Genomic DNA, 20,866 nt, shown 5'->3' with positions numbered 1-20,866 from the left:
GTCTTGATGCAGAGCGCTTGCGTGACCATGGCTCCCTTTCGATATTGAGGTTAGTCCCGAACACGGTGTCAAGGGAGAATGGCATGGCATCGGTGCCAGAGACAGAGAAATTGCCCGATGCTGTGGGCTCTCGTAGGTCTGCAGCCCAGTGGGCGAGGGAGTGTGCCCTGCACTATGGCTGTGATGTTTCTTTTCATGACCTTTGTGTTTTTTAGCCAGTGGCTCCAGCGTTGAAGCCTTGCCCCTCTTCTTTGGGCTCGGCAATAGGTCTTCCGACTTTTTAAATGGCGTTTTGCCCTTCGAGGCCGTAGCAGCTGATGTCGACGCGGCCAATGTCAAAGCCTTACCCGCCACAGCCGAGACTTTAGACTGTGTTGGTTGTGCAGGTCTTGACATCGAGGGGGATCTAGAAGACTGCAGTGGGCAGTTCAAGAGAAGGGCCCGTTCCATTAGGGACACCTTTAAGTAGGCTGCCCGGTTTTCCAACGTCTGCTTGTTGAACGTAGAGCAGACAGAGCAATTGGAAGCATTATGGGCCTCCCCCAGGCAGAACTCATGCCTGTCCATAGACGGGAGCTTCCCACGGCAGTCGTGGCACCTTTTGAAGGTGGTTTTCTCCTTAACCTTCTCCCTCTTTTTACTCATGAGAGATCAGGTGTTAAATTAAATTGGGGTTGTTTGTTTTCTTTTTCTTTTGCCAGAGAGCATTATAAATACCATCAGTGGCGGCTGAGGAAACCAAAAGCAAAGTCGTTGTCCATGCCAGTAGTCATTTTGAATAAATCGCAAAGTAAAGATCAAGCTATCTGAGGAGCTGACTGTTTCCGAAGGCCTGATCGCTTTGGCGGTCAGCAAGAAACACAGCAAAGGGATGCCTAACCACCATTAGAGGGTACTGCAGTCACGTGCAGCCAGTGGTTACAGGTGTCGCGAGGAGCTAACTAATTCTAGCCAAAGCTTGTCTGCGCAGGAGCAGAACCCACTCATTATGAATGTCTGGAACCACTATCCAGATCAGCTCCATCTGATTCAGTAAACAAGTGCCAGATACGACCCCAAAAATGGCAGGCTCCTTGACCAAATATGATAAAGAGAGTCGGGGGAGAAGCCAGAGTTGCTGATATCAAACTGGAGACACAGAGAAAAATGATAGGACTGTTTCTGATATGAGATATGGATCACAGGCCTGGAAAAAGGTATAAAAGGCCACACACACAAACACACACACACACACACACACACGGAGAAGTAGCATGTAACCTCTATCTGTGAAGGCAACTTGTGCTTAACAGGTTGCTGAAGTTTCTCCGGTCTCTAAGATCGGAGGGACTTCCATTTCTGCATATTCAATTACTCTGCCAAGCCACCTGGACAGGTGGAAGCCCCTCTGCGCACTCAAACTCTCCATTCCTGAGTCTCACAGCCGGACGTTGGCCTGCAGGATCTGGTAAATATATCTGCAGACATTGCTTCAGCCCAGCATCTTCTAAACGAACATCCCTGCCCAGCTCCCCACCCCACTGTCCTATGGATCTCTTTCTCTCCCCCTTTTGCTTCCCAAAAAAGTCTGTCTCTTCCTTAGCCTGTGCCTGTCAGCTTTCAGTGAGTCAGCTTACCCACTTCAGCCCACTCTTCTCTGTCCTTCCTCCCCTTTCTCTGTTCTCAACTCACTCACTCTGGATTGTCGGCTTGAGGCCAGAATTGGCACCTCCTCCCTTCTCTGCTCTTTCCTCTTCACTCATTACCCGCTTTTCTCACACATGGATCTTTGCTCTCTTTTCTCCTTCTCTCCGCTTGAAACTGAAACTGTAATTTTTATCTTAGCTAAAGAACAGCTGCGAGATAATACACACACAGAGTTCATTGTTAGTGAGAGAAAATGATTTTAACTACTATTCATTGCTGGTGAGAGAAAATGATTTTAACTGCTACTGAAAACTAGGGATGTGCACGAAGGTCTTCGGTGCCGGCGGGGGTAGCGCTTTAAGGGCGGGGGAGGGTGTACTCACCCCTCCCGCCGCATTTCCCCCGCCAGCACGCTGTCTGTTTTAAGCCCCTCGGGGCGGCAGCGTTCCTCCCTGCCGCCCCGTTTCTGCCATCGGCCGGAAGTGGCCGGAAGTCACGAGTGTGCATGTGCCCGTTTGGAGGGGCTGTATGCTCCCTCTCTCCCTTGCAGGGAGGACGTTGCAGCCTGCTCACAATAACCCCTTTGATTTTCCTTTATAGGAGACAAAAAGCCGCTTAGTCGAGCAGAATGTTTTGGAACAGTTTAGATAATAAAGTTGTGCCCTTCACACACCTAGTGCATGCATAGATAGCTCCAGATGAGTTGTTTGGTCTCTAAAAAAGGTTGGAAGCCTTATATATTGGTTTAAATGAAAGTCTGATACAATCTTGGAAGAAATGTGTGGTCCATGCGCATTAGCACTTCGAATAAAATCTGGTAAATGGTGTGTCAACACACAAAGCCATCAGTTCACTCACCCTGCAGGCTGTGGTAATGGCAATCAGAAATACAGTTTTAAGAGTCACTAGTTTAAGCAGGGCTGTAGCCATGGGCTTAAATGGGGCTTCAGTTAGAGAGGATAGAACTTGGAATAGGCTCCACTGATCTAAAGGTTCTCTTAAAGGAGGGTACAGATTACTTAGGCCCTTCAAGAATCATTTGCTATCTGGATGTGAAAACAATGATTTTCCATCCCAGCCCAGGTGCATGACCAATATAGCTGCCATGTGTACTCTGATGGACACAATTGCCAATCCTTCAAATTTTATGGATCCCCAGTTTATGGAGGAGATTTAAGCCACAGGACATTTGAGAATGTAATTCTTCTGCCTCTTGAGCCACCAGGAGCCAATCATCTAGTTATGGAAAGATTGTAATCCCCTTTCTTCTCAGATGTGCTACTATGACATTCATACATTTTGTGAAAACTCATGGCATGGTTGACAATCCAAATGGCGAGACTCTGTATATGGACAACACTGTGTCACCTATGGTAAACCTCAGATACGTCCAGTTATCTTCCCTGATGTGTATGTGAAAGTCAGCATCCTTGAGGTCTAAGTTTGCAAGCCACTGTTCTTGGAATAGTAGTGGAAGTATGTCTTAAAACATTATCGTATGGAATGTTGATACATACAAAATTGTTGAGTTGTTTGTCTTTTTAACACAGACAAATCTGTTAAATTGCCACAAGCCATCCCGTCCACATGTCCACCACACCAGGGCAATTGCCCCTTTTCCCAGCATATCCTTCACCTCTTCCATCAATGAGGGCATTGCAGGAATGCACCTGATGCCTGTAAACCCTGGCAGAGTCTTGAACTCTGCCACACAACCCACAGAAATAATCTGAAGGACCCAGTGGTTGGATGTTATGTTATGTGGTGCCACGCTTGTTCATGGCTTGCCAGTCTGATGGATTTGGCAATTGTAGATGGTATTTGTGGTGCCAGTGAGGCAGAATTGGAAGTAGGTTGTTGGTTCAGCAGTGGACTAGCCAAAATATCAAAGATGCTGTTCTGATTTTCAGATTGTTTGTTACACAGCCCTTGGTTATTTTTGCCCTTATGATCATAGCTGCAGGGCTAACAACATTCTCTATGTTCTGATTGCTTGTAAGAGGAACGCTGTTCCTCCAAAGTTTATGCATCCACCATCTTGAATCGGTGTGGATGACATCATCACAAACTATGCCACTGAGGTGTCCCCATGTGTCACTCACTGCAACTGTACCCAATTTGGTTCAAATAGGTTAGACAGTCCACAAATCAGCCGGCTTGCACCTACACACGACCACCATCTTGGATTGGGGTGGATGACATCATCACAAGCTACGCCATTGAGGTATCCCTATGTGTCCCTACAACTGTACCCAATTTGGTTCATACTGATCCAGGCGTTGCGAAGTTGATGGGGACGGGGGGACACACATACAGAATTCCGGGTGATCTTATAACCCTACTAGAAAGAAGGCTAAAAATGCACTTCTACATCTTGAACAATGAAATTATCCGTTCTTCTACAGCAGCAATCACATTGTCTATTATACTTTATATGAGACTATACATCAATATAGGCTTGGCTACAACTGACATACAGTATATCATGGCAGTATAAGACCCATTCAAGCAGTATTGGCGAATCTCCACTCTCCCTTGGTTGGGCAAGATGATTGAGAGTGTGGTGGCCGACCAGCTTCAGGCAGTCTTGGAGGAAACTGATTATCTAGACCCATTTCAAACTGAATTTAGAGCTGGCTATGGGGTTGAGACAGCCTTGGTCAGCCTGATAGATGACCTTTACCGGGGAATCAACAGAGGGAGTGTGACTCTGCTGGTTCTTCTGGATCTCTCGGCGGCGTTCCATACCATCGACCATGGTATCCTTCTGGATCTCCTGGGGGAGTTAGGGATAGGGGGCACTGCTTTGCAGTGGTTCCATTCCTATCTCTCAGGTAGATTTCAGATGGTGGAGCTTGGTGACAGTTGCTCCTCAAAACAGAAGCTGGGCTCCATTCTGTCACCAATGCTTTTTAACATCTACATGAAACCGCTGGGTGAGGTCATCAGGAGGTTTGGTGCTGAGTGTTATCAGTATGCTGATGACACATAAATCTACTTCTCCTTTTCATCTTCAGGAAATGGCACTCATTCTCTAAATGCCTGCCTACAGGCAGTAATGGGCTGGATGAGGGATAACAAATTGAAGCTGAATCCAAGCAAGAGGGAGGTGCTCATTGGGGGGGGGTTCAGAATCTGAGGTGTGAGTTAGATCTGCCTGTGCTGGATGGGGTTACACTCTCCCAGAAGGAGCAGGTACGCAGCTTGGGAGCTTGGGAGTGCTCCTGGACCCAGGCCTCACCCTGGTATCTCACGTGGAGGCCATGGTTAGGAGTGCTTTCTATCTAGTCCGGAAACTTCAGTTAGTTCAGAATGCGGCAGCCAGATTGGCCTCTGGGGCAACCTGGAGAGACCATAAGATGCCTGTTTTGGAACAGTTACACTAGCTGCCGATATGTTTCCAGGCAAAATACAAAGTGCTGGTTATTACCTTTAAAGCCCTAAACGGCTTGGGTCTGAGATATCTTAGTGCCTTCTTTTACATGATCCCCACCGCATGTTAAGGCCATCTGGGGAGGTCCGTCTCCAATTATCACCAGTTTGTTTGGTGGCGACTCAGAAGATGTGTTTTAATTGGTGTTCATATTTATATTTCTGTTTTAATGGTTATTGGTTTTAATGGTTTCTGTTTTTAATTGTAAACCACCCTGAGCCATTTCGGAAAGGGCGGTATAAAAATAGAATGAATGAATGAATGAATGAATGAATGAATGAATGAATAAAAAAATTATTAACTAAACATACAGGTGGAGTTTCTTCTTCCTCTTCTTCCCCCTCTCCTTCAGTTTCATCATCCTTCACATAGACATGTTCCATTCTGTGTACAATCTGCAAAAAATTCCAAATTATGTCTATAATCTCACTAGTCATTTCCTACTGGTCTCATATACTACTACCAATCTTTATATACCACTTTTCAACCAAAGTTCTCAAGTGGCCAAAAGCTATCAAGCCGTATCTGGTATCCAAAGTGGTATTCTGAATTAATCATTACTAGCTGGGCTGGGCACAGAGCATCTGCGCCTCTAGTTCTCAGCCCCTTGTTCTCAGCCCTGCTCCCTCCAACTTTTTTTTGCTTTTTCCAGCCACCAGCAGAAACCTCCCCACCACTTTCTTCCCCCGCTGGCCACCACTTTCTTTATACACCCCTGCCACTGCTTTCTTCATTCCCGCCACCACTCCCCCTTCCTGCTTTCCCTGGCACCACTTTCTTCACACACCCCACCACCGCCACTTCCCTCACCCCCCGCCACTACATTCTCTCCCCACCACCACACCGCTTTTCCCGGCGCCACTTTCTTCACCACCACCACCTTCTCACTTTCTCTCTCGCCCATCCTACTTTCCCTGCCATCACTCTCTCACCCATCCATCCATTTTTGCCCATTCACTTTTTCCCCAGCAGCTCGCTCACAAACTCTCACAAGAGCTGCCATCCATGGGATTAGCAACAGGTATGATTAAAAGAAATATATATAGAGAGAGAGAGTCTGTCATGCACTGGCCTGGGATCACAGTCTCCAACTGCCTCCCTTCCCCTGATCCTGTTCATAGGCTGTGGAAGTAGCCTCAGAAGTGCTGGTGAGGGGGTTAATTGTCACCCTATTCCTCCACCAGCTGTCAGGGAGAAGGGTAAGACTGCTCTTCAGCGGGAGTCTTTAGGTCCAAATCACTCCCATCTCTCCAGACCTTCTCATCCCTGGCTATCCAAGCCTTAAATAAAGCCCTGCAATCAGGGCAATCCCAACCACTCTCTCCTCATTCTGCCCTCTCCAAGGTAGCTGCCTGCATTCTCCCTCCTTCAGCTGTTGCCTGTCTTGCCAGATGTTATGGCCCTGCCTTCTCCTCTTTACCACCAAGAGCAACCTCTTGGGCCATGCTGGCCCATCCACAGTCTGTGGGTTCCTGGGTGTCCTGGCTCTCCCTTGCAACTGTGTAAGGTCCCAGCTGGCTTTGCCTGTACCCAGGAGTTGTATTGCCTCCGTCTGCTAGGCCCTCTGACCGGGTGCGTACTCAGGGGCCCCCACAGCCGTCGGAAAGACCCAACAATCATATTACTCAGCATATACTCAGTAATTCCAAAATGACATAATGCCCAAGAAAAGCAGATCTTTCTCAGATTCAAATTTATCATGATTCAAATTTACCATATATGGTTATTATACAATAAAATGAATAATGTTTGCAATTGAAATCCTACAAATTTTAAACTGTACTTTTACTTCTATTTTACAAGCACATAAATATAAATTATATGGCAAATATTTAATTTCCTGAACTTTCCTATAGGTATAATTGATGCAAAATGACTCTGCCCAGTCCATAACGGGCCTCACCTACTAGTCTTATATTTTTTGTTGAGTTTGTGCAAAAGAAAGTCATATTTCACTTTGATACCTACAGATACCATATTTGATACCTACAGGTATCACATTTTGCATACACAATCTTGCCACTTAAATTAGCTATATGCACTACTTTTTATTCCAGTATATGCCGGGTGAATGGTTTTAAACCGTTTTCGTATTTTTAGAAGAAATTCTTTATACAATAAAAATATTTTAACCGTTATTGTTCTGAACAGATTTTTAACACTCAATAATCAGATCAATAATTCAAAAATGACATCACACTCAAAGAAACAGAAAATCTTTCTCAGGTTCAAATTTACTATGATTCAAATTTACTATGTATGGTAATTCAATAAAAACTGCTCTTTGACTTCCCTTTTGCAATCACATTAATAAAAAGTTCTATTACATATATTTAATTTTTTGCACGTTCCTATCCGTGTAATCTACACAAAATGACTTTGCCCAATCAACAATGGGCCTCACCTAATAGTCTATATGCTATTTCCAAAAATGCTGAAATGTGGGACTCTTGTGGATGGAAAACCAAAGTGCCTGCAGGCAAGTGGGAGGTATCGGCAGACTCAAGGCAACACACAGATATGTCAGCATTAAAAAAAAATCAGAAGAAAAAAATCTTAAGGAGTTTTGTTGTTGTTGTTTTACCAAAACGGCCTCAATTTAGTCAATGTGATAGAATGCAGTTTAACAGACAAGCAGGTGGGTGGAGGAGGTAATGGAGCCCTGTGGTAATTTGTGCAGAGGAGGGCTTGAAGAAAAAGAACAGGACATTTATCAGCTTTAAGAGCACTCCCCCAAGAAAGTCACAAGCCCTTCTGCTTCTCAGGGGGAAAGGAAACTCTTGTTTTCTCATCAGCCATTCCACAGCTTTGTGTTTCTGATAGGGAAGGGATTTGAAAAGAAGCTGGGACTGAGCACCAGTGGCCACCACCCCACCCCACAAAACACCAAGATTCTTTTGTTTTCTCACCAGCCATTCACAACATTAGTGTTTCTGAAGAAGAAATACTTTGAAAAGGAACTGAACACCAGATCAGCCACCCCCCCGCCACACCCATTTATTTATTTATTTATTTATTTATTTGTTACATTTGTACACCGCCCCAAACTTTCATCTCCGGGCAGTTTACAATAGTATAAAAAAAGTTAAAATATATACAAAAACTTAAAACAATTTAACAATTTAAAAATCAGCCACGAATTAAAACCTTAAAATTTAAAAAAACAAACAGAAAAAGCTTGGGTGAAGAGGTGGGTTTTCAAATGCTTTCTAAAATTTGTCAGAGATGGGGAGGATTGTATCTCAGTAGGGAGTGCATTCCACAGTCTCGGGGCAGCAACCGAGAAAGCCCATCCCCATGTGGCCACCAGCCGAGGCAGCGGCAACTGGAGATGGACCTCTCCGGACGACCTCAATGGGTGGTGGGGATCATAATGAAGAAGATGTTCTCTTAGATACCCAGAGCCTAAACCTATTAGGGCTTTATAAGTTATGACAAGCACTTTGTATTTTGCCCGGAAACCTACTGGCAGCCAGTGTAACTCTATCAACAAAGGAGTGATGTGGTCTCTCCGAGATGACCCAGAGACCAACCTGGCCGCCGCGTTCTGTACCAACTGAAGCTTCCAGACTTCAAAGGCAGCCCCACGTACAAAGGCAGCCCCACGTAGAGCGCATTGCAGAAGTCAAGTCTGGAGGTTACCAACATATGTACCACTGTTTTGAGGTCGTTTATCTCAAGAAACGGACGCAGCTGACGTATCAGCCGAAGTTGATAGAAAGTACCCCTGGCCACCGCTTCAACCTGAGAAACCAGGGAGAACTGTGGATCCAGAAGTACTCCCAGACTGCGAACCTGTTCCTTTTGGGGAAGTGTGACCCCATCTAGAACAGGGAGATCAAAATCATCTCTAGAGTTCTGACCCCACACAATAAGTACCTCCGACTTATCTGGATTCAGTTTCAGTTTATTCTCCCTCATCTAGCCCATTATTGCTTCCAGGCAAGCATTTAGGGAAGTTATGCCATCTCCTGAAGAAGTTGACATGGAGAAGTAGATTTGGGTGTCATCAGCATACTGATAACACCCTGCTCCAAATCCCCTGATGATCTCTCCCAGCGGTTTCATGTAAATGTTAAAGAACATTGGAGAAAGTATGGAGCCTTGAGAGACACCATACTTAAGCTCAGATTTTGAAGAGCAACAGTTTCCAATCGACACCATTTAGAATCTGTCCGAGAGGTAGGAGCGGAACCACTGTAAAACAGTGCCCCCCACCCCCCAACACCCCCAGACGTTCCAGAAGGATACTATGGTCGATAGTATCAAAAGCCGCTGAGAGATCCAAAAGGACCAACAGCGTCATACTTCGTCTGTCAATTCCCAATTGGAGATCATCCATCAGGCCAACCAAGGCAGTCTTCACCCCATAGCCCACCCAAAAACCAGTCTGAAATGGGTCTAGATAATGAGTTTCTTCCAAGACCGCCTGGAAACATGAAAGAAAACCTACGCATAAGAAAAATATCTACAGCTGTACTAAAAAATTATAACAGTATGAAAGTTGGAAAATTTAAATGAATATATCCTACCTGATTTAGATGCAAAGTGATATTCCTAAGCATATCCATTTCATCTAGCATTGTATCTTTATTTGCTGATGGAAGATTTATAGAGTACTGTGTGACAGATTCCGGAGGAACTGCAGGTATTAAAACCATTGTATCAGGTTCATATTCACCAGGCTTTAGTTTCCTTTTTCTTTTTTCACCTGGAGATGAGAAGTCTACCAGTGGATCGGTCTTTCTCTCTGTCGTTGCTTTCATCGCTTTCATTGTGGTAGATGTGTTATCTTTTCAGAAGAGATGACAAAATATAATAGCATCTCTATCTCTATCTCTATTTATCGATCAATCTATCTATCAGAGATTGTCCCATCCAATTGCCCTGCATTCACTAGGAAATTCACACTCTTCTAAGCTTTTACACTCAGAAAAGTGTAAAATAGCTACATTTAGCTATGCTAGATGTAGTATGATATACTTATGGTATAAGTACCGTATAGGTCTAAAAACAAAAACCCTAAGAGGAATACAGCTAGAAGCACTAACATATGTCAGGACTAACAGCTACAGTGGGTCTCAAACTGAGAACTGAACTGGAGCCTCGTTATATGAGCTGCCCAACCAGCTTTACAATTTTTGCCATACTCTGTAAATTCTCTATGTGATTGGGCCTACTGTTCCATCTCTCTCTCTCTCTCTCTCTCTCTCTCTCTCTCTCTCACCAAGGTTATGCATGGCAAGCCCCACCCACACAGTGCTTTACTAATTGTGGGTAACAAACAGAAGCACCATGGTGATTGGGCAATGGGGATTCCATATGCAGATAGGGAAGCAGAGTGGTTAGGGGGCGAGTGAGTGAGAGGTGGGGAAGGGGGCAAGTGAGCAAGCAGGTGGGGAGGGGGGCAAACTAATGAGCAGGGAGGAGGTGAGCAAGAGGCAGGGAGGGGGTGAGCAGTGTGGAGGGGCGAGTGAGCAGTGGGGAGGAGGTGAGTGACCGAGCAGTGGCAGGCAGGGGTGAGTGAGCGTGTGGGGAGGAGGGGGTGAATGAGAGAGCGAGCAGGGAGTGAGTGAGCAAGTGGAAGGGAGGGCACAAGTGAGCGAGCAGCAGGGAGGGGTGAGTGAGCGAGCGGGGGCGAATGTGCAAGCGAGCAAGGAATGAGCGAGTCGCAGGGAGGGGGCATATGAGAGTGGGTGGCTGACACTAAGCAATAAATCAGGGGCTGTGGTGGGGTGCAAGGAGAGCAACAAAGTCTTAGTGCTCAGATGATCTGTGCAGGTTCAGCTAGTTCATATGTAAATTTCCTCTCCCTACTAGATAACTTTTATCTGTGCAATGAAAGTTGAGCTCAACAATTGCTTGTTAGACTTCTGGCCGTCAGCCCCATTACATACTTCTCTCCTCCCCACCCACCTATGTACAATGCACAGAGCTCCTTAGAAGAAGAGATAGAAATGTAAATAATAAAAATTTTGATAGCTTTTGTACCACAGGACCAGGATTTGTTCTATTAAATTAAATTGTTAAATGTCCCTAATTCTGCTAACAAATGACAACAGCAGCACATATCTTTCCAATACACTGCCTTAATGACATGAGCAAGAGAAAGGATCTCAATGCATTATTTGACTAATTTTATTTATTTATTTATTTATTTATTGTTAGATTTCTATACCACCTTTCATTAAAACAATCTCAAGGTGGTTATTTTAAGTAAAAATAGTAATTAGTCTTTGAATGCACATAGCATATTCATTCTATAGTATTGCAGTAACCTGCAATAACATTTTCAACATTCCAATTTATTTATTTATTTGACATATTTTTATACCTCCCAAAACGTCTCTGGGCAATTTACAACAAACAAACAGACAGAAAGAGCTAAAACATTAGTTAAAATAATGACAACAAAAATTAAAACACCAGTTAAAACAAAATAAATGTTACAGCAAAAGTTAAAACACTACAACAATTCAAACCTTAAAACATTTTAAACGTTAAAACTATTAAAACAATATTTAGTTAAAAGCCTGGGTGAATAGATGTGTCTTTAGAGACATTTTAAAAGTTGTTAGAGATGGAGAGGCTCTTATTTCAGCAGGGAGCGCATTCCAAAGCTTGGGGCAGCAGCGGAGAAGGCCTGTCTCTGAGTACCCACTAAACGAGCCGTTGACAATTGCAGACAGACCTCTCCTGATTATCTCAATGGGCGGTGGGGTTCATAACAAAGAAGATGTTCTGTTAAATACCCAGGGCCAAAGCCGTTTAAAATATGATTTTAGTTATCGCTAAACAATAAATATAGAGTTCAGGCAATACCAAGCTAAGGGTTTATCAGTACAATATGCCTTAAGTGCTGTTGTTCATCCTTTCTGATGGCATGCACTCCCCTTTCTCATTTCATTTTTCATTTCACTTATTGCTTGTAACCCACCTTTCCATCCCAAAGGAGCCAAAAGCGACTAACAATCAACTCCTGTTTGTAGCTTTTCCTCCTCTCCCTCTGTCTTTTTTTGCTTGCTCAACTGTTTTTATACTGAGTTCAGTTTATTCCAGTCAATACAGCAGAAGTACTGTTTTTATATCATTGTAGTTTTTGTTTTATTGTGTTGTAGTATATGTTAAGCCACCTCCTAATGGCTCAGCAGGAAAATGACTTGAATAGCAAGCCAAAGGTTGCCAGTCCAAATCCCCGCTGGAATGCTTCCAAGACTATGGGAAATACCTGTATCAGGCAGCAGCGATATAGGAAGATGCTGAAAGGCATCATCTCATATTGATGGCAATGGTAAACTCCTCCTGCATTCTACCAAAGACAACCACAGGGCTCTGTGGTCGTCAGGAGTCAACACCGACTTGACAGCACACTCTTTAGTATGTTAAGCCACCTAATGGCACAGCAGGGAAATGACTTGCCTAGCAAGCAAGAGTTTGCTGGTTCAAATCCCTGCTGGTATGTTTCCCAGAATATGGGAAACACTTATATCCAGCAGCAGTTATATAGGAAGGTGCTGAAAGGCATCATCTCAAACAGCACAGGAGAAGGCAATGGTAAACCCCTCCTGTATTCTACCAAAGAAAAATCCACATGGCTCTGTGGTCACCAGGAGTCGACACCGACTCGAGGGCACAACTTGAACTTTTAGTATATTTTAGCTGCCTTCTACTTCTACGGGGTGCCTGCCTGTCTGCTTCTCCTTCTGCCCCCTTACTTGCCATCTGCCCCCCAGGACTGACTGCTGTACTGTGGTGAGGCTTTGCAGGACTGGGGCCCAAGGGGTGACTTGGCAGTTTCCTGGATCCCATCTGCCTAGAGCTTGCTGCTCACAGCTATTTAGGGTGCTGTCAGTAGCAGCAGGCCCGCCACCAGCGGGGTCGCCACTTTGGGGGAGCTACTTCGGGGACAGCCAGGGCCAGGGCCAGGTTTCCTGGACAAGAATTTGCATGTGGGTGGGTATTTAGTGATGTGGCTTCTGTTTTAATTAGTCCTGGGTGAGAATGTTTTATAATGTGTCTGGACTTACCTGGAGATGGGGAGACAGGAGGTGTGTCCACTGATTATGGGGCGGCAATTGCGGTGGTAGTGGGGAACAGAAGAAGTAACATTGGCAGGCCAGCGGACCGTTACAGAGGGAAAGGGAACTGGAAATCTAATAGCTGTTTCCCCTTCCGGCTGTCCTGTCAGCTCTTTGACCTTGGGGAGCACTGCCAACCATCCTTGGAACCTTACCTTGCTCCTCTATAATGCCAGGTCTGTCCAGAACAAATCAAAAACCATCCATTATCTGATTCTGGATGAAGGCGCCAACCTAGTATGTATTACGAAGACCTGCTGGGGGAGGCTGGTGGCTCAGTCTGGTCCCAGCTTCTCCCTCTAGGGTACTCTGTTGAGGAACGGGTGAGGGACCATGGGCGGGGAGGTAGAGAGGCTGTGGTTTATAAGAATGACATCTCCCTTACCAGGATCCCTGTGGAAGTATCAGACCATATCAAATGTGTGTACTTAAGTTTGCGGAAAGGGATAGACTGGGACTTCTGTTGGTGTACTGATTGCCCTGCTGCTCAACAGAGTCCCTAACTGAGCTGATGGAATTGGTCTCGGACTTGATGTTGGAGTCCCCCAGGCTTGTGGTGCTGGGGGACTTCAATGTTCATTTTGGGACCAATTTGTCTGGGGTGGCTCAGGAGTTCATAGCGGCCATGACAACTGTGGGCCTATCCCAAGTTGTCTCAGGACCAACGCACATTGCTGGTCACATTGATTTGATCTTTCACTCCGATCAAGGTGGTGTTCCATGGTTGGGGACTCCTGTGATTTCCCCATCGTCATGGACGGACCACCATCTGGTTAAGGTTGGACTCACAATCACTTCCCACCTTCGCAGGGTTGGAGGGCCTATTAGGATGATCCACCTGAGATTGGATTATTTAATAATTGGATTATTAGCTGCTTAAAACTGACATAAGAACCCAATGAGATAATTCACACAATCAAAAATTGTGTTCTATCCGGGTTTGGGAGCTGTGTGAGTTCCCAATTTTCAGTTGTGTGGAAGCAAATTAAGAGGAAATCCTGGGTGGAAGTGATGGTATGGAAGCAAGATAGGAGAAAAGCTACCATTTTCCTCCTACCTTGCTTCCACATCATCACTTCTACCCTGGTTTTCCTCCTACCTTGCTTACACACAGCTCCCAAATCCAAGTAGAACACAGTAAGGTCATTCGACTCCATCTCGCTTGTCAGACTTTGGGAGAAGATGGAGGCCTCATCCATTGATTGGCGTTTGCTATTTCTTATTCGTAGCCTGCCTGTAGACACTTCTCTCAAGGTGAGATGTAAGCCTCAAGGTCACCTCACAAATGCTGTTTCAACTCAGAAAGGCATCAAGTAAGGATGCATTCTGGCCCCACTCCTATTTAATTTTTATATTAACTCCATGGTGGGCCAGCTCAGTAATCCTGATTTCCATCCACCAAAGCTTGAGTGGAAACACACTGCCATCCTGTTATATGCGGATGTGCAGCCATTCTTTCAAGGACCCCCATTGGGCTTAGAAGAGCACTGAGGGCCCTGTTGCTGCACTGCAAGGAGGATTGCCTGGAAATTAACTACCATAAAACTAAAATCATGGCCTTTGCCAGGAGACCCAAGGAACACTCTTGGAGGATTTAAGGTCATAAGATTGAGCAAGTCACACATTTTAAGTACCTGGGTGTAGTTTTTCACTCTGGCAGTTCTAGAAAAGCACATGGAGAACATGTGGCACTAAATGCTCAGAGAAGCTCCTCTGCTATCCTTCAATTCATGCAGACAAGAGCAGGCCACTATTTACCCACAGCACTCAAACTGTTCATAGCTAAGCAACTTGCTCAGCTCCTCTATGGTGCTCAGTTGGGTCCCTTTCCCAACATTGCGACTTTGGAACGTGTACAATCTAAATTACTGGGGGCAGCGCTCTGTGTGCCACAATGTGTCTCTAATGCCACACTGTGCCTGGAAACAGGCTTGATCAAGACTGATGCTAGGGTGTGGGTGACCAATCTCTGTTACTGGCTCAGATTATCCTCTTGCCCAACTGGTCTTGCCCCCCTAATCCAACAAGACGATTATCAATCTAGTTGAATTCAGACAATTGAGGCCAAAATGGCTACCCTGGGCATCTAATAGGAACATAGGAAGAACACAGGAAGCTGCCACATACTGAGTCAGACCACTGGTCTGTCTAGCTCTGTATTGTCTTCAGAGACTGGCGGCGGCTTCTCCAAGGTTGCAGGCAGGAATCTCTCTCAGCCTTTTCTTGGAGAAGCCAGAGAGGGACCTTGAAACCTTCTGCTCTTCCCAGAGCAGTTCCATTCCCTGAAGGGAATCTCTTACAGTGCTCATACTTCTACTGTCCCATTCATACGTTACCAGGGCAGACCCTGCTTAGCTAAGGGGACAAGTCATGCCTGCTACCACAAGACCAGCTCTCCCCGCAGTCCTTGCTCAACATGGGCTATGATCAGGCAAAAGCAACCATCAAGAGCTCATTACAGACATTAAGCGTCAAACGGATCTCAGCAGCATTCCTAAATTTTATATCAGTGATAGGTTCAGATATTCTGCTTCTCTTGCAGCATATCTCAATCAACTGGAGACTCCAAACCATAGAAGGTGGTTCACTTTGGCTCACTGCCATGGCCTCACCTCAGCAGTGCTAAAAGGCCATTATAGAAGGATTCCTTTTGCAGAGCGACTATGCCCCTGTGGCTCGGGACAGATCAAAACTACTGAACATGTCCTGCTATACTGCTCGTTCTATAAAGACATCTGTGCCTCATGCACCCTCCCATTGTTGAACAAGTATCTGGGTCGTCCAAGCAAATTCTATAGCTTCCTGCTACTCTCTGACTCTAAGCCTGCTGCGATTGGCATCCGTCGGAGGTTGACGGGCTGTGAGCCCTTTTATCTGTAATTGGATCCCAGTGACTCTGGATAACTTCGCATTTGCCCATATCTCCCTTTTCTTTGTTTTTTATTGTTCCTAATGGTTTTTATATTTTTTGCTTTTATTGCTTTATTGCTTTTATTGCTTCTTGTAATTTTTAATCTGGTATATTCAGTTTTATTAATATTTTATGCCCCCCCCCCCCTTTTGTTTATCTCATCTGTTTTTTTAAAAACAAATTATAATAGAAATAGTATTTTTAGCTCTTTTCCTTTTAAAAGCAATCATTCTTAATTTTAGACCTTTTATGATTTGCAACCCGTATTTACTATTGGTCCCTTTAGTACTAATATGTACCGTATTTTTCGGACCATAAGACGCACCTGACCATAACACGCACCCAGTTTTTACCACCCACCCAACCGCCCAAAACAAGAAAGCCACCCCCCACACTCCGATGACCGGCCGAATCGGGCCAAACTACAGCCGCCGCGGCCGACCACCCACCCAACCGCCCAACACAAGAAAGCCACCCCCCACACTCCGATGACGGGCCGAATCGGCCCAAACTACAGCCGCCGCCGCCGACCACCCACCCAACCGCCCAACACAAGAAAGCCACCCCCCACACTCCGATGACGGGCCGAATCAGCCCAAACTACAGCCGCCACCCGCCCGCCCGCCTTCCCTCCCAGGCGACCACCCGCCTTCCCTCCCTCCCAGCCACCCGCCCGAGTCCTCACCATAAGAGAGAGGTTGTTCAAATAAATTGTTCAAATAAGAGAGGAGCTCGCAAACAGAGCTCCTCTCTCTGCAAAGTCTCGGCCCCAACTGGGGCTTTGGGCGCAAAGGACGCCTGGGAACTCGGGCGGGCGACTGGGAGAGAGGGAAGGCGGGCGGGCGGGCGGCTGGGAGGGAAGGCGGGCAGGCGGCTGTAGTTTCGGCGGATTTGGCCCCCAATCCGGTCACGGCGGGGCGCCGGGGGCGGCTGGTGCATTCAGACCATAAGACGCACCTTCATTTTTCCCCCACTGGGGGGGGGGGAGTGCGTCTTATGGTCCGAAAAATATGGTATATATTTTATGCTGGTCTCTGACGGTAATAAAGGTTGATTGATTGATGGTCAGTAAGGTCATAAATATGACCTTGCTGGGGAGGGAGGGCAGGCTGCGGGGAAAGGCAGAAACTCGCCTGCCTTCCCCGACAGACAAGCAGCTGCCATCCTTCCTTCCGCCACACCACGTACCCACACAAGCAGCGGTGCAGGGGAGGGAAATGCCAGGAATGGGAGTACTCCTCCTCCCACCCACCACCCACGATAGAGATGTGTATGGAACCAGTGGTTCTACCACTTCGAAGACGGGGGGGGTGACTTTAAGGGTGGGGGAGGGTGCACTTACTCCTCCCACCACTCCCCCCCCCAGCGCTCCATTTTCAAAGGGACCGTCAGGGTGGCAGGGTATCTCCCTGCCACCCCATTGGCATTTTAGTCCCTACGTCACCAGAAGTACCTGATGTGCCTTAAAGTTAAATCCCCCAGCCTTCAAATTTCCCCCACAGTGCTGTGCACATCCCTGTCCCAGTGTGTCCCAGGGCACAAGTGCACAAACACTCAACTTACTGCTGGAAATGGCGGTGGGCCAGGAGGCAAATCGTTTAATTCAGCAGCGGTCGCCCAGACAATCACCAGCCAAGGTTAAGTGAACAACAATTTTGCTTAACCTCAGCTAAATGCCAGGTTACAAACTTGGGCTTGGCACAAGGGCAGCGCCATGACTGGACTTGATCCCAGTGCTTCAAATACACATCTTAACCCAGGCTGGGTTGCCCTAGCATCGGTTAGGCTGCTCATGTAAATACCCTTAGACCCGGTTCAGACATAACACCCCCCTCTCCTGTCTGCATTCGGATATTGGGGATAAGGGTCTCTCTGCAGTCAGCGAGACACTGCAGAGAGGTGGGGGATCTGGCTGTGTGGGCTTCCTTCTTTCCTGAAGGACAGCCCACACAGCCAATAGCAGCCAGAGTGAGGGAGGTGCCTGGAGAAGACTAACAGTGGTGCTAGCATTCGAATGTAATGCTGGCACAGGCAAACCAGAGGTTGGGATGAGGAAATTTAGAGGTAATCGAATGTGACAAATGAAATTTGGGGAGGGAAACCACAGATCCATTTTTTTCTTTAACTGTAGTTCCCTGTGTCAACTTGGGAACCTTTTATAAATTACAACATAGCACAGAGTTAACATCCACACCCAAGATTTAATATCTATACATATATATCGAGGGCTGACTAGCGTATTATTTATATCTTTCTATAATATCTGGTGTGAGGGTGAAGGTTGGCAAAGGGTGGAAGCAGAATCCCGGACTGTCATAGGTAATATGTCATATGTAACTGCTGGAAGTTCAAGAGATGATGATAATGTAATTCTGCTACTTCTTTTTATTTTAATAAATTAAAAAAAAATTAAACTGTAGTTCCCCTGGTTCGAACATTTGTTAAGTAGAACCGGAGGCAAAGGTACCTCCCGTTTTGTATTACAGCTGAACCTGGACTTTGTTTTTTATTGTGTTAATGACCTCATTGTGTCTTTCTGGCAACAGCCTTTAAATACAAATGTGTTTTCATCCACTTCACAACAACTATAAAAACACATTCCTAATGGCACAGCGGGGAAATGCTTGACTAACAAGCAGAAGGTTGCCAGTTCGAATCCCCACTTGTACTATATCAGGCAGCAGCAATATAGGAAGATGCTGAAAAGCATCATCTCATACTGCGCAGGAGGAGGCAATGCTAAACCCCTTCTGTGTTCAACTAAAGAAAACCACAGGGCTCTTTGGGCGCCAGGAGTCAAAATCAACTTGACGGCACACTTTACCTTTACCTTACATAAGAACACATAGCCTGAAGTGAAATGTACAGAACTCTATATTTTGCTGTTGCTCTGATATCTCCATTGAATTAAAATATCTATGGTGCCATATACACTCTTAATTCTAAAACGGTTGAAAGCAGGCTTCTGCTTCAAACACACAGAACTAGCTTCCCCTCAGCTTGATTCTGGAGGTGATTGCACATTTGAAAAAAAATATAGTGGATATGCTTCCATAGCAGCCCCTGTTCAAATTATGTAGATTTTTATGCACCCAGATATTCCCTTTGAGTGAATGTACCTGCATCAGGAGAGCTTTTTTCAGTGTTTCAGTGGCTTCTCAGGTGACTTATTGTTCCCAAACTGAAATGGAAAGGCAAACTGGATTTAAAAAGATATTTTTCTGAAACCTCCTAGATACAATGTGGTAATGCCTCTATCACAATCCTTACAAATTATATAACTATTTTCAGGGCTAGGAAGATGTTGTCATTAGTAAGCCAAAGGGACTAACTTGCCAAAGGCTACTACAGTGTTCGATGTCATCAACCTCTCCTTCCCACTTCTAAATTAGTAGCCCGAGTGTCAGATAAGATAGAAAGAATAAAGGGTGCATTTAGCAGAACAGCACAGAATGTATAACTTCTTGCCCAATAAAATCCTTCCACCTGCCCAAACAACTTGTGATGGAATAATGTTAGCAAGCAATATGAGTTTTGCAGACAAGACAAGAAATGGTGACACACAGAAAGAGAGTTTGGATGGTAAAGATAATTAAAAGGTAGCTAAAACATTTTGATGAGCGAAGCATTCCATGACATAACCAGTAATATCATATAAGAGTATAACTATACATTGTATAGTTCAGTGATGTGTCTTTTTTAGGCTTTAATACAGAGAGAGGGAGAGATTATTTGCACATGCATACAAAACTAGGCTAAAGAAGCCCAGCCCGGTTTTGCTTGTGCATCACCGGGATCGGGCCTGATCCTGGCAGCACCACAGCAGCAAACCCACCTGTGGAGCCTCCTGCTAAAATGATGTTAAGAGAGCAAATGCTCCCTTAACATTTTTTTTTAATCGTCTGTCAGCCATGGTTGCAAGCAGCCACGGCTAGTAGACTGCAGTGCTCTCAGGGAGGGGAGTAAGGATCCCCATAATGCATCGTACACTCACACGGTGCATTATTGGAGCTCTGAGATACTACAAATGCAGGTCTTTGATATTTATGACATCATGTGAGGCTTATCATTACAAGATTTGTCTTACTAGCTGGGGCAAGCCTATCACTAGAAACAGAAAGGCAGCTTGCCATAGAATGGGGTACCATTGGGGCAGCAAATTGTCAATTATTTAGTGTATAATATTTTAAACTCTAAGGGTATCATTTGGATTTTCTTCCTCTTGCAGTAAAACATCCTGAACTGCCTCTGCTTCAGGTATTCTCCTGACCACATAAAGAAAAAAACATACTGGTGCAGTAAAGTTTAATTTCCAGGTGTCACTGTCAGCATCATTTCAACATTCCAACTTAATTATATAACTTAGAACAAAAGAGAGATTTGCCTGTGGTAAAGAAGTAGGGGGATTTCTTAATTTTTGATAGAGTATAACTTCCAAGAGAGTTGTGGAAGAATACTACAACAGATTACTACAGAATACCACATAACAAGCCTACAACAGACTGCTTGATGGTCATCCTGCGGGGTCATCCTGTTCAGTCTCTATTATATTAATTCTCCTGGGTGTGCCTTGGAATGTGCGTCCCCACGCCCAGCACACCCAGGAGGATTGGTCGCCATGACAGCGGCAGGCCTGGCCACAGAGGCCAGAGGCAGCGGCGGGCCCAGCCCAGCCGCGGAGGCAAGGCCCAGGGGGGGAGAAAGCGGGGGGCAAAAGTGGCAGTGGGGAGGAGAGGCAGCTGGGCCTGGAAGTGGAGATTGGGGGGGGGAGAGGTAACCGCTCGCCCCAAAGAGCGCACAGATGCTCTGTGCGGGGTC

At 45.6% G+C, this 20,866-nt stretch overlaps 1 protein-coding gene across 7 annotated transcripts in view; it reads right to left on the bottom strand.

Moving 5' to 3' along the window:
- CCDC7 (coiled-coil domain containing 7) overlaps positions 1-20,866 on the bottom strand; it is a 457,188-nt gene that overhangs the window by 434,409 nt on the left and 1,913 nt on the right. For 6 of the 7 annotated variants that reach the window (XR_008309433.1, XM_053259060.1, XM_053259062.1 and 3 more), the window contains exons 2-4: positions 19,168-19,229; positions 9,592-9,851; positions 5,371-5,454 (exon numbers count right to left, since the gene is read on the bottom strand). Coding sequence is in view for 6 of the 7 variants with exons in the window: in XM_053259060.1 (XP_053115035.1) it covers positions 5,371-5,454; positions 9,592-9,834 (327 nt within the window). In the remaining variant the exon portion in view is untranslated. The remainder of the gene's footprint in view (positions 1-5,370; positions 5,455-9,591; positions 9,852-19,167; positions 19,230-20,866) is intronic. The other variant, XM_053259064.1, reaches the window with a different exon arrangement.

This window comes from Hemicordylus capensis, chromosome 6 (genome assembly GCF_027244095.1).
Source record: "Hemicordylus capensis ecotype Gifberg chromosome 6, rHemCap1.1.pri, whole genome shotgun sequence".
Classification (NCBI taxonomy): Eukaryota; Metazoa; Chordata; class Lepidosauria; order Squamata; family Cordylidae; genus Hemicordylus; species Hemicordylus capensis.
This window is presented reverse-complemented; position numbering and strand designations above follow the sequence as displayed.